This window comes from Loxodonta africana, chromosome 18 (assembly GCF_030014295.1).
Source record: "Loxodonta africana isolate mLoxAfr1 chromosome 18, mLoxAfr1.hap2, whole genome shotgun sequence".
In the NCBI taxonomy this organism is placed as follows: Eukaryota; Metazoa; Chordata; class Mammalia; order Proboscidea; family Elephantidae; genus Loxodonta; species Loxodonta africana.
The window spans coordinates 81,770,245-81,788,840 of NC_087359.1; the positions used below are offsets into that span (position 1 = coordinate 81,770,245).

The 18,596-nt window shown below is 41.2% G+C and overlaps 1 protein-coding gene across 6 annotated transcripts in view; it reads right to left on the reverse strand.

Moving 5' to 3' along the window:
* Nucleotides 1–18,596, reverse strand: part of PIGL (phosphatidylinositol glycan anchor biosynthesis class L) — a 110,332-nt gene that overhangs the window by 7,164 nt on the left and 84,572 nt on the right. For 3 of the 6 annotated variants that reach the window (XR_010318465.1, XR_010318464.1, XR_010318463.1), the window contains exon 8: nucleotides 11,208–11,421. Coding sequence is in view for 2 of the 6 variants with exons in the window: in XM_064271843.1 (XP_064127913.1) it covers nucleotides 11,323–11,421 (99 nt within the window). In the remaining 4 variants the exon portion in view is untranslated. Of the gene's footprint in view, nucleotides 1–6; nucleotides 8,217–11,062; nucleotides 11,422–18,596 lie in introns of those variants that run through there. The other 3 variants (XM_064271843.1, XM_003420603.4, XR_010318466.1) reach the window with 2 other exon arrangements.

The window sequence follows — 18,596 nt, forward strand, 5'->3', positions numbered from 1 at the left end:
AAGTGGGATGCAGAATGTTTTCTTAATAGAGTCTATTATGCCAGCTGACTTAGATGTCCCTGAAATCATGGCCCCAAACTCCCACCCCTGCGATGCTGGCCTTTGAAGCGTTCAGTTCATTCAGGAAACTTCTTTGCTTTTGGTTTAGTCCAGTTGTGCTGACCTCTCCTGTATTGTGTATTGTCTTTCCCTTCATCTAAAATAGTTCTTATCTACTATCTAATTAGTGAAAAGCCCTCTCCCTCACTCCCCCCCCATAACCATCAAAGAACATTTTCTTCTCTGTTTAAACTGTTTTCGAGTTCTTATAATAGTGTTCTCGTACAATACTTGTCCTTTGCAACTAATTTCACTCAGCATAATTCTTTCCAGATTCCTCCATGTTATGAAATGTTTCATGGATTCATCACTGTTCTTTACTGATGTGCAGTATTGCACTGTGTGAATATACCATAATTTATCTATTCATCCGTTGATGGGCCCCTTGGTTGCTTCCATCTTTTTGCTATTGTAAACAGTGCTGCAGTAAACATGGGTGTGCATATATCTGTTTGTGTAAAGGCTCTTATTTCTCTAGGATATATTCCAAGGAGCAGGGTTGCTGGATCATATGGTAATTCTATTTCTAGTTTTTTAAGGAAGTGCCAAATCGATTTCCGAAGTGGTTATACCATTTTACATTCCCACTAGCAGTGTGTAAGTGTTCCAGTCTCTCCACAACCTTTCCAACATTTAGTGTTTTGTGTTTTTTGGATTAATGCCAGCCTTGTTGGACTGAGATGGAATCTCATTGTAGTTTTGATTTGCATTTCTCTAACAGCTAATGATCATGAGCATTTCCTCATGTATCTGTTAGCTACCTGAATGTCTTCTTTAGTTAAGTGTCTGTTCATATCTTCTGCCCATTTTTTCATTGGGTTGTTTGTCTTTTTGAGGGTGGGTTCTGCAGATGGACCATGGGCACCCAGTGCTTTTGTTCGTAAGGACTGGGAGGTACCAGTTATCCTTGGACCCCTGTCACGGGTGGTGGGGTGACCTGAGTGGAGCCACCAGTCCTTAAGCCCCTAATGTGGGTAGGTGAGGACCCTGTTTAACAGGCAAAGCGGTGTCAAACATCAAACACCCATCTATCCACCACACAGCTGAAACAGTTGCAGTCTGTCAACAATGGCCTATTCTCCTGAAATAGGCCCACACATGTCCATGCAGGGGGGAAGGTATTCAAACTCCATGGACTGCTTATGCCTGGACAGGAGCCACTTCTGTCCTGAGCTCCCCAGGTTAATGGATCTGGCAAATTATCTTTTCCCCCAGTTGTGAATGTATTCCTTCTCCAAGGCCAGGGGAATGGGTCAGGGTGCTCAGCAGAGCCTATGTTAGGCCCAGGGAAATCAACAGTCACTGAAGTCGGCTTGGGGGTGGGGCGAGGTAAAATATAAGTACTTAGTTTTTGCTGAGAGTGATGTTCCTCTCTGGTTCCGGAGGTGTGAGTACGCTGTGCAGCTGGTGTTTCTCCCTAAGGAAACTGTGGCCAAACACTACCATCAGCCCACAGCAGTCGCTCAGGGGAGTGGTATCTGAGGGTTCCCAGCGATTTGGGTCCAGCAACTCCTCTCCACTTCTGAACCATCTCTCCCCGCCCCCACTCCCGCTTGGTCCGTTTTCTAACTTCGCCTTTGATGTTCAGGGCTCCTAGCTTGTTATAATCATTTCACTTGTTTTTTCGGGTCTTTGTTGTAAGAGGGATTACTGGAAGTGCCTGACTACTGTGCCATCTTGGCCCTGCCTCTTCAGATACTATTTTAAAACTTCATTTGTAGGTGTTCTTTACGCTCAGGATATTCTTTGATATGCATTTTGCAGATACTCTCTTTCAGTCTGTCACTTGTTCTGTTTTTAGAGTTTTAAAATTTTGATGGAATCCACTTTGTCAGATTTTTAAAAAAATTGGTTTTCTGGAGTATAAACATATTTACCTGTATTTTCTTCTACTGCTTTCATAGTCTCCCCCCTCCTCCAAATATAGCTCCTTAATCCATCTAAGTATTTTTTCTTGTAGGTAGTGTTTATTTTTTGCAAGTGGTATGAAGTAGGTGTTTAGCTCCCTACTCTAAAAATGTACAGCTGGCTGCCTCAACACTTTCATTGACTAATCCATTGATTCACTGATTTAAAATGCTACATTTACTAAATGGGATTGTTTCTGGATTCTTCATTTTTCTTTTAATCTATCTTTCTGTAGTTCCACAAATACCACATTTTTTTTTTTTTAAATCTCTGAAGTTTTATAATGCATTTTAGAAAATCTAATAGGATAAATTTCCCCCTCATTATTTTTTGTGTATTTTGTCTTCCAGATGTATTTTAGAATTAATGTATTAGGTATAGAAAATCATGTTTGGGTTTTGATTGAGATTGCACTGAATTTATAAATTAATTTGGGGAGAATATGCTTCTTTAGAGCATTGAGTTTTATCATCTAGGGGTGCTGTATGTTTTACCAGTTGGTTTGTTCCTCCATGCTTTTCCAGTCAAGTTTTATGCTAGTCTCCATATAGAAGTATAAATGGCACATTTCGTTAGTTTTAGTCCTAGTTACTTGATTTTTTTTGTTGTTCTTGTGAGTGAAGTTTTGTTGTTTCTGTTTTTACATGTTGCAACTGGTTTTCCCTGGTGGGGAGAAATGCTATTGTGCTTGGTATGTTAAACTTTTATCTCGCCAGTGGTGTTCTCTCTCTGCTCTGAGGTCACCAGCAGAAGTCTGAAACTGTTAATGAGTCCCTGAGTGGAAAAGTGTCCTAGCTAGTGCCTACTTAGCCATCATCTTAGAAGTTGGTATTTTCCCATTTGTTTGGGGCTTACAAGAAGCAAGGATTTGATATCAGCCAGAAGCAGCTCTGGCTAAGACTGAGTGACTTGGAATATCAGATACCATCAGTAACAGCCTTGCAGCCTTGGAGTGAGCTGGAGAGCAAACCAACATGGAGGTCCTCTGCATGGTGTCACTTTCCCTTCTTGACTCCAGAGTCTCACTGTCTCTTGGTCATGAAGCTGCCTTTCACACAATATTCTCTTACATCCTCTGCTAAGGCGTTTGAGGGAGTATTTGTTGTATTCTCAATTCATAAAGGAAGAAAACTGTTTTAAAGACTTGCAAGAACTGCAAGATCAACCTTTACTTTAAAACTCAAGGTACAAGGGCCAGTGCTTACTTTTGTGACTGATGAAAATCTCAAGGATGATCTGTTGACTCCCTGTTCCACCTCCATTGCCCCTGTTGGGGTGGAAAGAGCAGTCCAAGCAGTAGATACTACGGTTGCTCGAGTCCCAGGAAAACTTACAGAAATTCCAAGGGGGTACACTTTTGCTGCTTCCTGGGGTTTCATTCAAGGCAAGAATGCCATCACCATACATTGACTTAACCCAAATCAACAGGGGAAATAACACATTGGTAACTCTAAGCTCATAGGCTCAGGTTAGCTCTTTATATATAACTAAAATTATTTCTCTTATGACCTCACCTCTACCAAACTCCTCCTCAAACCTTTCCCCAAGGTGGAGGTTAATTAAACCACGAATGGGGTTGGAGTCCCACTGGTAGGGATAGGACAGGTGGTAGTGCCTATAGGGTCCAGCCCTGACCAAGACCGTAGCTCTCTGATCAACCTAGTACTGGTTTTGGTTCACCCCCATCTTGTCCCAAGAATATAAACATTCTGTAGTTGTAGTCACTCTTCCATCCTGTTCTTCTCTCCATAAAGTTTGATTGGTTCACTTTTCCTAGAATTCACTGACCTCACACATTCTCTTTCTACCAAGAAACCTCAATGCTTTTCATCACTGATAGACCAGTGGTCTCCATGGTAAAGTGCATACTCCAGGAAATGCTTGGTATGTGGAAAGAAATTTTGGATTTTATATTTATCTTTCATCATTTTAAAATGTCTTCTTTGTGTGTTTTATAACATATATACTAGCACTTAGAAGATAGGTGTTATTGGAAAATCAAAATTGGGAGATCATTGCCCTGGCCTGCTGGTTTGCTATGTTTTCTTCTGACCAGTATCACCCAGGCACCATGGTTCAGTATTCTGGTCGTCTGAGTACCAAGTCCATCGTTAGGAGACAGGCTGTTTGTGGCTGTCCAACATCGGTATAGAAGGAAACCTGGTGGTGTAGTGGTTAGGTGCTCGGCTGCTTACCCAAAGGCTGCTAACTGAAAGGTCAGTGGTTTGAATCCACCAGCCACTCCATGGGAGAAAGACGTGGCAGTCTGTGTCCGTAAAGATTTATAGGCTTGGAATCCCTATGGTGCAGTCCTACTCTGTCCTATAGGGTCATTATGAGTTGGAATTGTATATACAGGCTTTTCTTTTTATTTCCTGCTTTCCCCTTAGTTTTTGGATACCACATTTTTCAATTCTGCACGTGGTTACATTTCAGTTCCTAAATCCAAACTTAATTGTGTATTTTTCTGCTCTTTGTCAGCCCTGTGCCATGATGCTTTACTTCCCTAGTCTCCCCTTGGCCCTGAGGTGCTTTTAGAACACTTTTATTCCTTTCCCCAATTTGGGATTTAGGAATAGCACCAGCATATTTTGTATATTTTTAAAAACCAGAGCTATCTAGGACTTGGTGGGCCCTTCAAATGCACTAACCTAGGTCTGTCTAGCCTTTATTATCACCCATCTGTCATTTTTCTTTCCTGGTGGCATAGTGGTTAAGTGCTACAGCTGCTAACCAAGAGGTCGGCAGTTCAAATCTGCCAGGTGCTCCTTGGAAACTCTATGGGGCAGTTCTACTCCGTCCTATAGGGTCGCTATGAGTCAGAATCGACTCGACGGCAGGGGTCATTATTCACATGTGGATCTCCTAGATGTACTTTTTAAATCTCTTTTCCTTCACGATTTCCATTTTTACCTGATACTCCAGGTTATTAATTTAGTCCCTGCTGAGTAACATCCTTTTTTGGGCCAACGCCTAAGTTTTCATTATTGTCATGATAAAGTCTCTTCTGCTAAGCGCTACTTCAGTGAGATCTCCCAGCCCCAGGTACTAGAATTCCTCACCCTCAAAACCTCCTCAGGTGTATTGTGTGTGGCCGCTCATGGTGTTTGTGTTTCCTAGGGGCCAGGAGGAGTGTCAAAACAGTGAGTGCCTGGGAGACCCAGCAGTGTTAGCTCTGCTGGGTCAGTGGTGAGAACTGGCAAACCATAATCCCTCTACTGAAGCCAGAGTTAGAAGTTGTTTGCAGGTTTCTCTAACTCATGGTTACCCCACCCCTAACCAGGTGGCCCTCCCTGGACTCCAGGAAAGTAGATACAGCTCCCCTCTACGAGGAGGTTCTTACTTAGTTGGGGTTTTTGTTGTTTGTTTTTTTGCTGTGCTCCTTCAAGGAACCATGGAATTCTGATCTTTACTCCAGGCTTCAGGGCTGCTGTGCAGTTTTGCAGGTGGCTAACGACACAAGGGCATCTGGCTGTGGGGGTGAGTGGATGCTCTCACCACGTGAGTGTGTGTCTGCCTGGAAGAAGGGATGTAAACAAGTAATTTCATGAATAAGAATCAGTACAGAACTGGTTCCTATGAGGCAGAGGTTAAATATATTCTGGATTTCCAACTTCTCCAAGCTGCTGTGCCAACCCACCTGCTGACACCAGCCATTTCCCGTTCTTTCAGTACTCTCCTCCCCACTTACCCCCTTGTTGGGTTTGGTAATTTCCTGCAACATCTCACAGAACTCACAAACTGTACTCACAGCTAAGTGGTTTACTGGGATACTACTCAGAATAGGATCAGGATAGGATGCAATTTGGACATAACAGGATATAACTCAGGATGCAACTGGTCAATCAGGACAGTTTTCTCACAGGGTAACCCTTGGAGTAAAAATGCTCCCTGTTGGTACATTTCTCACTTAGGACCTTGGACAGTCCTCTGCAGCCGGAGCCTCTTTGCTGCGGGGCCTCTCCCCTGTTGGTGTCTCTGCTGCTAAGTAGCCCAGCTCACAGCCAGTGTAGCAGCTTGCTCAGATCTCTTAGCTGCTCTCTGCCTTCAGGCTTCCCTGCTGTCAGGCCGCTCCACAGCTAACTGGCCTAGCTCATAAACAGTGTAGCAGTTTTGGGATCACTTAGCTTCCACATGGCTCTGTTTCTCTGCCAGCCCAGCTCTTACACAGCATCTCTCTCTCAACCACGAAGCCTTTAAAACCTCAGCCATTTCAGCCTCTTATATATCCTGATCCTCATCAATTACAATATGGGGCCTTCCTCACCAGACTAGAGATCGACCAATCCTCAATTACCCATGAAATGTCAATCAACTCAGGTCTGTTAATTACCAGATAGGCTTATCAAAAGGTCAAGTTGTTTCCAGCTTACTCAGGAAATGTCAGTCAACCTGGGGAACCCCCTGGGCAAAAGTAACAAACCGTCTGGGATAGAAAACAACCTGCCCCCTGCCCTCCAAGTTGCTTCTCTGAAGAACTAGTGCAAAGGTAACTCCTTGGGGTTAGGGAAAAAATCTCCTAAGCTATTTATCCAAAGAACCAAGGCAAAAGGCCACATGAAGGAACTCATTTCACCAGAGGCTACCTTTTGATGATTTGCACAATGACATTTTCTTCTTGCCAAGACAAGTGCCCCAGGGCTGTGTTCCACCTGGCGCAATGGCACTACTACAGTGGTGGGTGGCAGCCCTCCTGCACTGCTTGTCCCCTAGCTCTCTCCTGGCACCAAGGAGCACCTAGTTCTGGGCCCATCCTCTTCCCAGAACTTGGCGTAGAACCTGCAGCCTCAGCTGCACTCATTCCCTGCAGCTGGCTCATCTTAGCTACTATGTGACTCTGCAAAAGGAGCTGGGATGGTGTCATGGATTGAATTATGTCCCCCAAAAATGTGTGTATCAATTGGGCTGGGCCATGATTCCTGGTATTGTGTGATTTTCCTATATGTTATAAATCCTGCCTGTATGATGTCAATGAGGGAGGATAGGTGGTAGTTGTGTTAGTGAGGCAGGACTCAATCTATAAGACTGGATTGTGTCTTGAGGCAATCTCTTGAGATATAAAAGAAAAAAGTGAGCAGAGAGACAGGGGACCTCATACCACCAAGAAAGCAGTGCCAGGAGCAGAGCATATCCTTTGGACCTGGGGTTCCTGTTCGGAGAAGCTCCTAGTCTGGGGGAAGACTGATGAGAAGGCCCACAGAGAGAGAAAGCCTTCCCCTGGAGCTGACACCCTGAATTTGAACTTTTAGCTTACTTTACTGTGAGAAAATAAACTTCTCTTTGTTAAAGCCATCCACCTTTATTTGTTATAGCAGCACTAGATGACTAAGACACGTGGAGAAAGGGGTAGCTGAGAGCTTGCCCTCGAGTGACATCGATCACAATTAGGCACCAGACATTCAGTAAATAAAAATGTTAGTTTATTTTTAACTTCCCCTGTAAAAATGGCATGGTAGCATCAGAGGTCCCCTAGCTCCACAAAGTGGGGAGGAGAATCAAGATAAACATCTGGGGCTGATTCCAATGAGGTGGAGGTCAGACCTACCTCCTCTCTCCAACCTTGACCAGTTCTGACACCAACTGTCACTCCCACAGCACCACTCTGCTGGGTTGAATAATTCGTTGTAATGGCCACACAGAACTCACAGACCGTACTCACAGTTATGGGGTTTACTAGGGAAGTAAGAGGCTATATCTCGGGATCAGGGTCAGGGAACATGTAGGCAAGGTCTCTTTTTTTTCAGTGTAGGACAGCTCTCTCAGTTCCTCTCGGCTCCGGGAGGACAGGCCTCCTCTCTTGGCCCTTGGCTCTTGGCCTGGCCTCTGCCCTGCTTGAGCAGCTGTTACAAAGCTCTTTAGCTCCGCCAGTAAGTGCCTGGAGGCACCCTACTCTGCCAGGAAGCCTCCTGCCCAGAAGCTCTCAGCTCTCTTGCTCTGTGGATCAGCATGCCCACTGTAGACGCCTCGCTCCACGGGCCAGGGAGCCTACCTCACCGTCTCATGCTGCTCTCCTGGTTCTGCTGCCACTGGACTCTGCTGTGCTTGCCACTGCTTCGCATCGTCTCCAGTGTTACAATTCCCTCTGTCCCCTGGGTCTAGGAGGTTCTCAGCACAGGGACCCTGGGTTCAAAAGACATGCTCTGCTCCTGGCTCTTCTTCTTGATGGTAGGGAGGTCCCCTTCTGCCTCTGAGATTGGCTCCCTTTAAGCCTAGTGGGGTGGCAAAATTGACCCATCCCCTTGATAAGATTCCATACACCTTGTTTGCGTGGTCCTACTCCCACAAGGGTTCCATGCACCTTATTTGTATTATTAGCAAGCTGTCTAATCCCCTTGGTGGGCCACAAATATATTTGCACAGTCCCACCCAGTCATTTTATGGGAGTCACAAGACTATGACTAGAAAGGCCACATTAAGAATTCACTGCACCATACCCCTCTATACTTTTAATTTTTTTTCTAATTATCAAAATAATATGAACTCATGTTTATTTTTCTAAAAGTTCAGATGTATAGTAAAGTGAAAGTAGAGCAAAGTATAATACAAAAAAAAAAAAAAAGACAGAAAATAAGCCTCAAATCCACCACCCAGAAGCAACTACTAGTGATAATTTTATACATTTTCTAACCACTAAGATTTAAAAACATATCCAAAGATATTCACTCCCCTCCGCATACCCTCTCCAGAGACAACCACCATTACCACAGGTATATCTCACTACATGTTCACACACACGTGTGTAGACGTATTTTTTCCCATCACAAATAACTGCGTTCTCTAACACTGTTCTATATCTTGCTTTCTTCACTTAACAATATACCTTGGAGATCTTCCCATATTAGTGTATTGCCTTATTCTTTTTGATAGTTCCATGGTATTCTCTTTTATTAGCGTGCTCACAATTTACTTAACCAATCCTACACTGGCTGGAGTGGCTCACTGTTTTACTACTATAAACAGTGTTTCCAAGTCTATTCACATGCCTCTTTTGGCACGTGGAGTAAATCTATAGGATAAATTACTGGAAGTGGAAATGTGGGATCAAAGGGTGTGTAATTTTACTAGAAATTGCCAGATTGCTCTCTACAGAGGTTGTCTGCTGGCATATCTACCAGCAATGTATAAATGGTTTTGTTTAATGAACTGTTTATATAATTGAGATCATACTGGCTATACACATTTTTTAAGACTTCACATTATACTAAAAGTATTTTTTCACATCAAAATTATTCATAAACATAAATACCATTTAAAATTATGAAGTTCATTACAGAGAAATGACCTTACCAGTTAGTATTTACCTTTTGGATATATTTCCTTTGATATATGTATTTATTTATATACTTATATCTGTGTGTATCTATATATACATGGAAACCCTGGTGGCTTTGTGGTTAAGAGCTATGGCTGCTAACCAAAAGGCTGGCAATTCAAATCCACCAGCCACTCCTTGGAAACTCTATGGGGCAGTTCTGCTTTGTCCTATAAGGTCACTATGAAATCAGAATCATATATAATTTATATTTGTATATATTTAATAAAAGTGGGATTGTACTATTTCTAACCTGCTTTTTAAAATTTAGCTATATATTGTGAACATTTTTCTTTGCCACTAAATATATTACCACTTGATTTTTCCAGTTTTTCTATTATAAATAATATTACGGCAATTTTTGTGTATGTAATTTGCCTTTCTAAATATTTCCTTAGGTCATTGAGGATGAGTTCTAAAAGCTCTTAATATGTCTTGAGAATTGCTTTCCAGGAAGGCTGGGTCAGTGTCAGTTCTTCCTAGCAGCAAGGTAGAAGTCAGCCTGTCCTACCGCACCCTGGCCCTGTTAATGGCTTGTTAGTGGCCACACTTTACTATGAAAGGCTATTAGGAGCTACTGACACATTTTAAGTAGAAAACAACCTAGCTAGATTTGCATTTTTGATTCTAGCTTCAGGGCATAACAGCTTTGTCAGTCTCATTTAGCCCCTAGGAGGCATCCTATATAATGGTGACCCTTGGCAAAGTGGAGCACATGGGGCGGAGACAACAAGGAGGTCTCTGACCTGTTGCTATGGAGAAAGCAAGTCAGAACTTTAGGATCCAGGCAGAGGCTTGTAGAGGGAATCCTCACTGGATAATGGAAGCCAGAAAAAAAGAAAAAAGTTGCTGCTGCCTCTGCTTAACGCCTACTTATTGTCTAGGTCTCAGAATACTCACAGCAGCTAATATTCCCTGAGTGTTTACTTGTGCGTTTTGGACCTCTGCTACGCTCCTTCATGCATCATCTCAATCTGTCTTCTGAGGCTGGTGCTATTATTATCCCCATTTTGCAGATGAGAGAACTGAGGCAGAGAAAGGTTAAGCACCTTGCTTGTGGTTACACTGCTGGCAATACTGCCTTCAAGCCCAGCTCACCTCTCTACAGAACCTGTGTTCTTCACCCCTGAGGGTCACTGCCTCTCGCCACTTACCTGGACCATTACCTAGACTTCTAGGGTAAGTCTGAGCCAGATCTCTCAGAGGGCTTTTGTTTGTAGGGCAATTGTAAGGTTCTTGAGCGTTAAAAAAAAAAAAAAAAGTGCCAGACTTCTTCCTATTTCCTACTTCTCCCAAAAGATTGAGAGTTGGCAGTTTCGACAATAAGCTCCTTAAAGGCATGGCTCACGTGCTAATGATCTCTTCATGAACCAGTGCCCACCACAGTGAGTGATAGTGGGTACTCCAATCAATGACTGCAGTGTTAAATAAAGTTTTCCTAGATTCAAGTTCTGATAAATAAACCACAAAAATAAATCAGAGAAATTATGGTTGAACTAATTCAGTACAGACTGTATGTGTTTGTGGTGAGCTCTAGTGTTTGGAAACAGTATAAAAACACTAAATCATATCTGTAAAGTGTTTGTAGTTTTTAGAACACGTCTACATTCACTTATAATAATAGCTGCTATTAAGTGCTAACAATGTGCAGGCTCTGTGCTAGGGGTTTGACACATTGTATCATTATGTAATTTGTTGTTCACAAGAACTTGACAAGCCAACAGAGTAGCTATTGTTATCCTTTGTGTGTGTGTGTGTGTGTGTGTGTGTGTGTGTGCCTGTGTCTGTGTGAGTGTGTTTCTTTGATCCCAGAAGCAGCAGCTCAAGTCTGGACATCCCATGGCCCTCCCTGAATGCTCTCTCTTATTAGGGATTGAACAGAGCAGACCTTGGTGAGGCCCAGCGAGATGCCAGCTCCTTTGCTGCAGGGAGATAAAGTCAGATCCCCAGGTTTCCCGGTCCTTTCCTCCTTTGTTTCTTGGATCTCAAAATTCTTCACGGCTTCAGAGGAAGTGCAGTGAGTTGATTCTCATGTACCGGGAGAAGATAACGTAGAGGCGGCGGAACCAGAGGAGCTGGCTGCGGTGGCAGGACATGGCTCTCTACAAGAATCAAATAGAACCAGTTAGGGAGCTTCTGCACTGAAGCTGGTTCTATTATCTTGAGTTTTGGCTTCATCTTTAAACTTCCTCCCTCTAGAATCCCTTAAGCTATATGCCCTTATATGGCTTCTTATAACCCACAAACCTGTCCAGATCACCTCCAATCACTGCTTCCTTTTCCCTTCTCCTGATTACTGCCCTCCGATAATGGAAGGTGATGACAGTGGTAGCTAGAGCACTCAGCAGGCTGCCAGGAAACTGGCAGAGCAATTTACATTTATCTCAATTTTAACAACCCTGTGTGTTAACTACTATTATTATTATTGCCTTTTTTTTTTTTTTAATAGATGAGGAAACACATAGATTCCAAATAGCTAGTTGGTAATAGAGCTGAGATTTGAACCTAGAGCCAGTTGGTTGACTCTAGAGCCTCTATTCTTGATCATTTTGCTCTACCATCTCCCATATAGAACATAAACAGGGATATTTTATGGGAAGCAAGCTAGAATATTGTCCCCAAACACCTCTGAATAGGTAAGCTGGCAAGGTACCATCACTATTAAATGGAAAAAAAAAAAAAGAAAGGAAAGGTACAGCACACAGAGGTGGGTTCCCTTTCCCACCTAGTAGGGAAAATGTGTATTATTTTATTATTCAGACCTAGTTGTTTAGTTCAGTTTCCTTTAGGGAGAATATAGTCACTGACTGAACTAGATATATATATAAAAGGCTCTTGCCTGTTTTTTTCTAAGTACCATAATTAAAACTTCCTCTCTAAGCTAATATCATTACAGACTTTTATGAAAGGAACTCATATTTATAATCACTGTCAAAACATATGTGGCTTTAGCGATGTAAACACACCTGTGATAACCAAGCTTTAAATGATAAAAGGAATTGGGGCTGAACTAGGGTTGCTACGAGTTGGAATTGACTCCGTGGCAACAGGTTTGGGTTTTTTTTTTTTTTGGTTCATCACCACTGAATATAGTCAAGTAAAATATTATATAACATTGTTTCAATGGGGAATATAACTTTTTAAATGAAATTTATTATCAGAAAAAAAGGAGGCAGGAACTCACAAGATAAGCATTAAAAATTTGAAGATCATAATAAAAACGTTTACTTTAAAAAATATGGGGAAAAGGGATTGAACTTTGTAGTGTAAACAACACTTGATTTTCAACTTGTAGTAGGTACCAAATTACACGAATTTCCCAAATCATGCTGCCCAAGTGGCTTCCTTCTTTAGACTCCCTAATCTTTCAGTGATTTTTAGCACTCATTCTAGAAGCTGGTATTTGAGGGAATTATATAATTATTGTTAATTTGGTTTTTTACAAACTATTACTTTCTGTTCAGATTTTCCAAGGAAAAACCAAAAAACATCAAAATTTCATATGCAGTTTGTATTTCTGCTTTTTCCCCCTTAGCGTTGAGCTGTAGCATTTTCACCAGAATGTCCTTCAAACCTTATGATTTTACTGGCTGTGTACTGTATCATTCACTGCTCAGCATACCTTCCTTTTTTAGCTATCACCAATTATGCTAATGAATATTTTTGCATATAAATCTGTGGATTCATCTTTGTTGATTTCCTTAGGATGAAATGCTAGAAGTAAAAATTGAGTCAAAGTAGGCATACATTTGTTTGAGTTATGCAAGTAATACACGATTGTTTTATAAAAGTTTTTCAAAATTAAAAAAAAAAAAAATTAACTCACATGAAATTCTACCACCCAGAGGTAATCTTTGGATGTTCTTTGACTTTTCATATACGTGTGTGCGTGTATTATAGCTCTGTAACCTGTTTTTTTCCCACTAAACGTATCAAAAATATCAAAGAGTAAGTACAATTTCCGGGAAGCCATCTAACACTTCCCTGAAAGGTTGCAACAATTTACACATCTGTTTCATTTAACTTTCCAGCAATGAGTTCTATCATTTAATCCTTTCTACTTTGCTACTAAAATGTTATTACTTTTAGTTTTCTTTTTTAAATTTTATTATGGTGAAAATATACTTAACAAAACACAGGCCCCCTCAATTTCTATGTGTACAGTTCAGTGACACTGATTACATTCTTCACGTTGTGCAACCATCGCCACTACCCCTTCCCACACCATTCCACCACCATGAGCATAAACTCAATGCCTCTGAGCTAAAACTCCCCCTGTTCCCTGCCTTCTGACCCCTGGTAACCACTGATCATCTTTGGTTTCTATATATTTGCTTATTTCATGTAAGTAGGATCATACAGTATTTGTCCTTTTGTGACTGACTTATTTTGCTCAGCATGATGTTTTTTAAGGTTCATCTGTGTTGTGCCTGCATCAGGACTTCACGTCTCTTTATGGCTGAGTAGCATTCCATTGTGTGTACAGACCACATTTCATCTATCCATTCATCTGTTAATGGACATTTCACTTGTTCCCACCTTTTGGCTATTGTGAAAAGTGCTGCAACGAACAGCTGTACAGGTTTCTGTTTGTGTTCCTACTTCACTTCTTCTGGGTACATACCTAGGACCGGGATTGCTGGGTCATATGATAGTTCTATGTTCAGCTTTTTGAGGAACCGTCAAACTGTTCTCCACAATGGTTATACCATTTTATCTGTTCCTACCAGCAAAGGATAAAGTCCTTTTTCTTTTTTATTGTGCTTTTAGTGAAAGTTTACAGTTCAAGTCAGTTTCTCATACAAAAACTTACACACACATTGTTATGTGACCCTAGTTGCTTTCCCTACAATGTCACAGCATGCTCCTTCTCTCCACCCTGTATTTCCCATGTCCATTCAACCAGCTCCTGTCCCCCTCTGCCTTCTCATCTCGCCTCCAGCCAGGAGTCTCATGTGTCTGTTTGAGCTAAGAAGCTCACTCCTCATCAGCATCATTTTATGTCTTATAGTCCAGTCTAATCTTTGTCTGAAGAGTTGGCATAGAGAATGGTTTTAGTTTTGGGCTAACAGAGAGTCCGGGGGCTGTGACCTCTGGGGTCCCTCCAGTCTCAGTCAGACCATTAAGTCTGGTCTTTTCACTACAATCTGAGGTCTGCATCCCACTGCTCTCCTGCTCCATGAGGGATTCTCTGTTGGGTTCCCTGTCAGAGCAGTCATTGGTGGTAGCCGGGCACCATCTAGCTCTTCCGGTCTCAGGCTGATGGAGTCTCTGGTTTATGTGGCCCTTTCTTTCTCTTGGGGTCATATTTTCCTCGTATCTTTGGTGTTCTTCATTCTCCTTTGCTCTAGGTGGGTTGAGGCCAATTGATGAATCTTAGATGGCCACTTGCTAGCTTTTAAGACTCCAGATGCCACTCTTCAAAGTGGGATGCAGAATGTTTTCTTAATATACTTTGTTATGCCAATTGACCTAGATGTCTCCTGAAACCATGGGATGAGGGTACTTTGAATTTTCTTATCACCAAAATAATTTGGGTGTTCTGATGTGGTCAAGATAAGGCAGTAAAATTATGCTTCCTGTTTTAAACATATAGTAGTGGTAGAGAAAAATTTAAAGAGAAGACAAAAAAGGCACAAATGGGCTGAAAAATAAGCCAAATAGCACCATGAACCAAAAAAAAAGACATGAAGCACAGATTAAGAGACCCCATTGTATATTTAATAGGAGTTCCAGAGAGAATGGAGGGAATTTCCACAAGGGATGTCTGAAGAGATAATAGATGAGGACTTTACAGGTTTGCTGAAAGATACGGGTCCTCCGTGGGTCCTCAGTTTGAGAATACTGAGCAGAATAAATATAAACAAACCTACCCTAGGCATATGAAATAAGACCGTAGAACCGAGAAACAGAGAAAATCTTAAAACACATGAGAGAGATACCTACGCATAAGTAAGATTATACTGACAGCAGGCTCCTCATCAGCAATAGATGCTGTCAAAAGACAAGGAAATTACATTGTCAAACATGCTGAGAGAAAATATCTGAACAGCTGAACTTTTATTTCCAGCCAAACTCATTCAAAAGATAGGACAGGATACTCCAACGTTCAAAGGCTAAGAGAATTTGCCTTCCTTAGATCCTCACTGAAAGAATTACTAAAGAATAATAAAAAAAAAAAAGAATATGCATCAGGAAAAAGAAAGTGAACCTAAGGGAATGTGTGAGATATAAGAAATGACAGAGGGCCAGGAATCAATTATATGTCAGTAATAATATTCTAAACTATAATAACGAGAATGGGGGAAGGTGTTGATCGGTGTGTAGTTAAGATATGCTGAATTTCTTGTGGTAAGAAGGGCAGATATTGAGTAAGTCTCTGGTCTGAATGTTATAGTTATGAATGATATTAAAATTTTAGGGGTAGCCACAGAAATTCTACCTAGCTGCCTACTTACTAATCTACCTATCAATAATCTATCTATAGCTTCCAAAACAACAGATGGAGAAAGGAGGAAAGGGACTATGGAAAAGTTGACCAACAGAAGGCAGGTAAAGGGACAGGGATGAGGGGGAGAAGAATGTTGAACTGAAAACACAAAATAAGTAGAAATAAGTTTAAGTGGATCAGTAATTACAAATAAAAATAGATCAAATATCAAATATACCCATGGTAGGATATTTCACAGCAAGGTTTAAAAAAAGTCAAAGTATACGCTGCTTACACACACAGCTAAAAATCATGACCTAAAAATCATGACCAAGTGGGATGTATACCAGGTACGCAAGGATGGTTCAACATTAGAAAATCACTCAACATAACAGACCACATAAATAACAAAAGAATCACATGATCATCTCAATCAACGCAGAAAAGGCATTTGACAAAGTCCAATGCCCACGCCTGATAAAGACTCTCAATAAAATAGGTACAGAAGGGATATTCCTCAACATAATAAAGGGCATCCATACAAAACCAACAGCCAACACCATTCTCAATGGAGAGAGGCTGCAAACACTCCCTTTGAGAAAAGGCCCGGCACAAGGATGCCCTTTAATAACCACTCCTAGTTAACATTGTGCTGGAAGTCCTATCTAGAGCAATAAGGCAAGAAAAAAAAAGGGCATCCAAACTGATAAAGAAGAAGTAAAACTGTCCCTATTTGCCGATGATATAATATTATACACAGAGAACCCAAAAGACTTTCCAAGAAAACTATGAGAACTAATAGATTCAGCAGAGTAGCAGGACACAAGATCAACATACAAAAATCAGTTGGATTCCTATGCACCAATAAAGGGAACTATGAAAAGAAAATCAGGAAAAATAGCCCCTAAAAAAAATAAAATAGGAATAAATCCAACCAGGGACGTAAAAGCCCCATACAAAGAAAACTAAAAACACTACTGCAAGAAACCAAGAGACCTACATAAATGGAAAAACATACGATGCTCCTGGACAGGGAGACTCAACATTGTACAAATGTCAATTCCACCCAAAGCAATCTACAAATACAATGCAATCCCGATCCAAATGCCAACAGTATTCTTTAACAAGATGGAAAAACTAATCATTAATTTTATACAGAAAGGAAAAAAGCCTTGGATAAGTAAAGCACTACTGAAGAAGAATAGAGTAGGAGGACTTGCACTACCTGGCCTCAGAACCTACTATACAGTTACAGTAGTCCAAACAGCCTGGTACTGGTACAATGACAGACATGTTGACCAGTGGAAAGGAATCGAGAACCCAGATGTAAATCCATGCACTACGGTCGCCTGTTTTTGACAAAGGCCCAATGCCCATTAAATAAGGAAAAGACAGTCTTTTTAACAAATGGTGCTGGCAAAACTGGATGTCCATCTGTAAAAAAATGAAACAGGACCCATACCTCACACCATACACAAAAACTAATTTAAAATGGATCAAAGACCTAAATATAAAGCCAGAAACTATAAAGATCACAGAAGAAAAATAGAGCCAACACTACAGGGCCTAATACATGGCATAAATAGGATACAAAGCATAACTAACAACACACAAACACCAGAAGATAAGCTAGATAGCTGGGATCTTATCAAAACTAAACACTTATGCTCATCAAAAGACTTCGCCAAAAGAGTAAAAAGAGAATCTATAGACTGGGGAAAAAATGTGGATATGACAAATCCGACAAAAGTCTAATTTCTAAAATCTATAGGAAAATCCAACATTCCTACAACAAAAAGACAAATAATCCAGTTAAAAAACGGGCAAAGGATATGAACAGACACTTCCTTCCCCAAAGAAGACATTCAGGTGGCTAACAGTCACATGATGAAATGCTTGTGATCACTAGTCATTAGAGAAATGCATATCAAAACCACAGTGAATACTGGCATTAATCAAAAAAGACAAAACAAACAAAACAGAAAATAACAAATGTTGGAGAGGCTGCTGGGAGATTGGAACTCTTATGCATTGCTGGTGGGAATGCAAAATGGTACAACCATCTTGGAAAATGATATGGGGCTTCTTCTTAAAAGCTATAAATAGAAATACCATACGATCCAGCTATCCCACTCCTATGAACATATCCTAGAGAAAGAAGAGCCATCACATGAATGGATATATGCACACCCATGTTCATTGGAGCATTATCTGCAACAGCAAAAAGATGTAAACAACCTAAGTACCTATTAACAGATGACGGGATAAACAAACTATGGGACACACACAATGGAATACTACACAATGATAAAGAACAATGATGGACCTGTGAAACATCTCACAACATGGACGAATCTGGAGGGCATTATGCTGACTGAAACACGTCAATCGCAAAAGGACAAATACTATATGAGACCACTATTACAAAAACTCATGAAAAGGTTTACAAACAGAAAGAAACAACCTTTGACAGTTTTGAGGAAGGGGAGGGTTGGGGAGGGAAAAACACTAATTAGACAATAGACAAGTGGAAACTTTGGTGAAAGGTAAGACAGTACACAATACCAGGGAAGTCAGCACAACTTGGCTAAGGCAAGGTCATGGAAGCTTCGTAGACACATCTAGACTCCAAGGGACTGAATTACTGGGCTGAGGGCTTGGGACCATGGTCTCAGGGCACATCAAGCTCAGTTAGCATAACATAGGTTACAAGGAATATGTTCCACATCCTACTTTGGTAAGTAATATCTGGGGTCTTCAAAGCTTGTGAGTAGCCACCTAAGATACTCCACTGGTCCCACCCAGTCTGGACCAAGGGAGAATGAAGAAAACTAAAGACACAGGGAA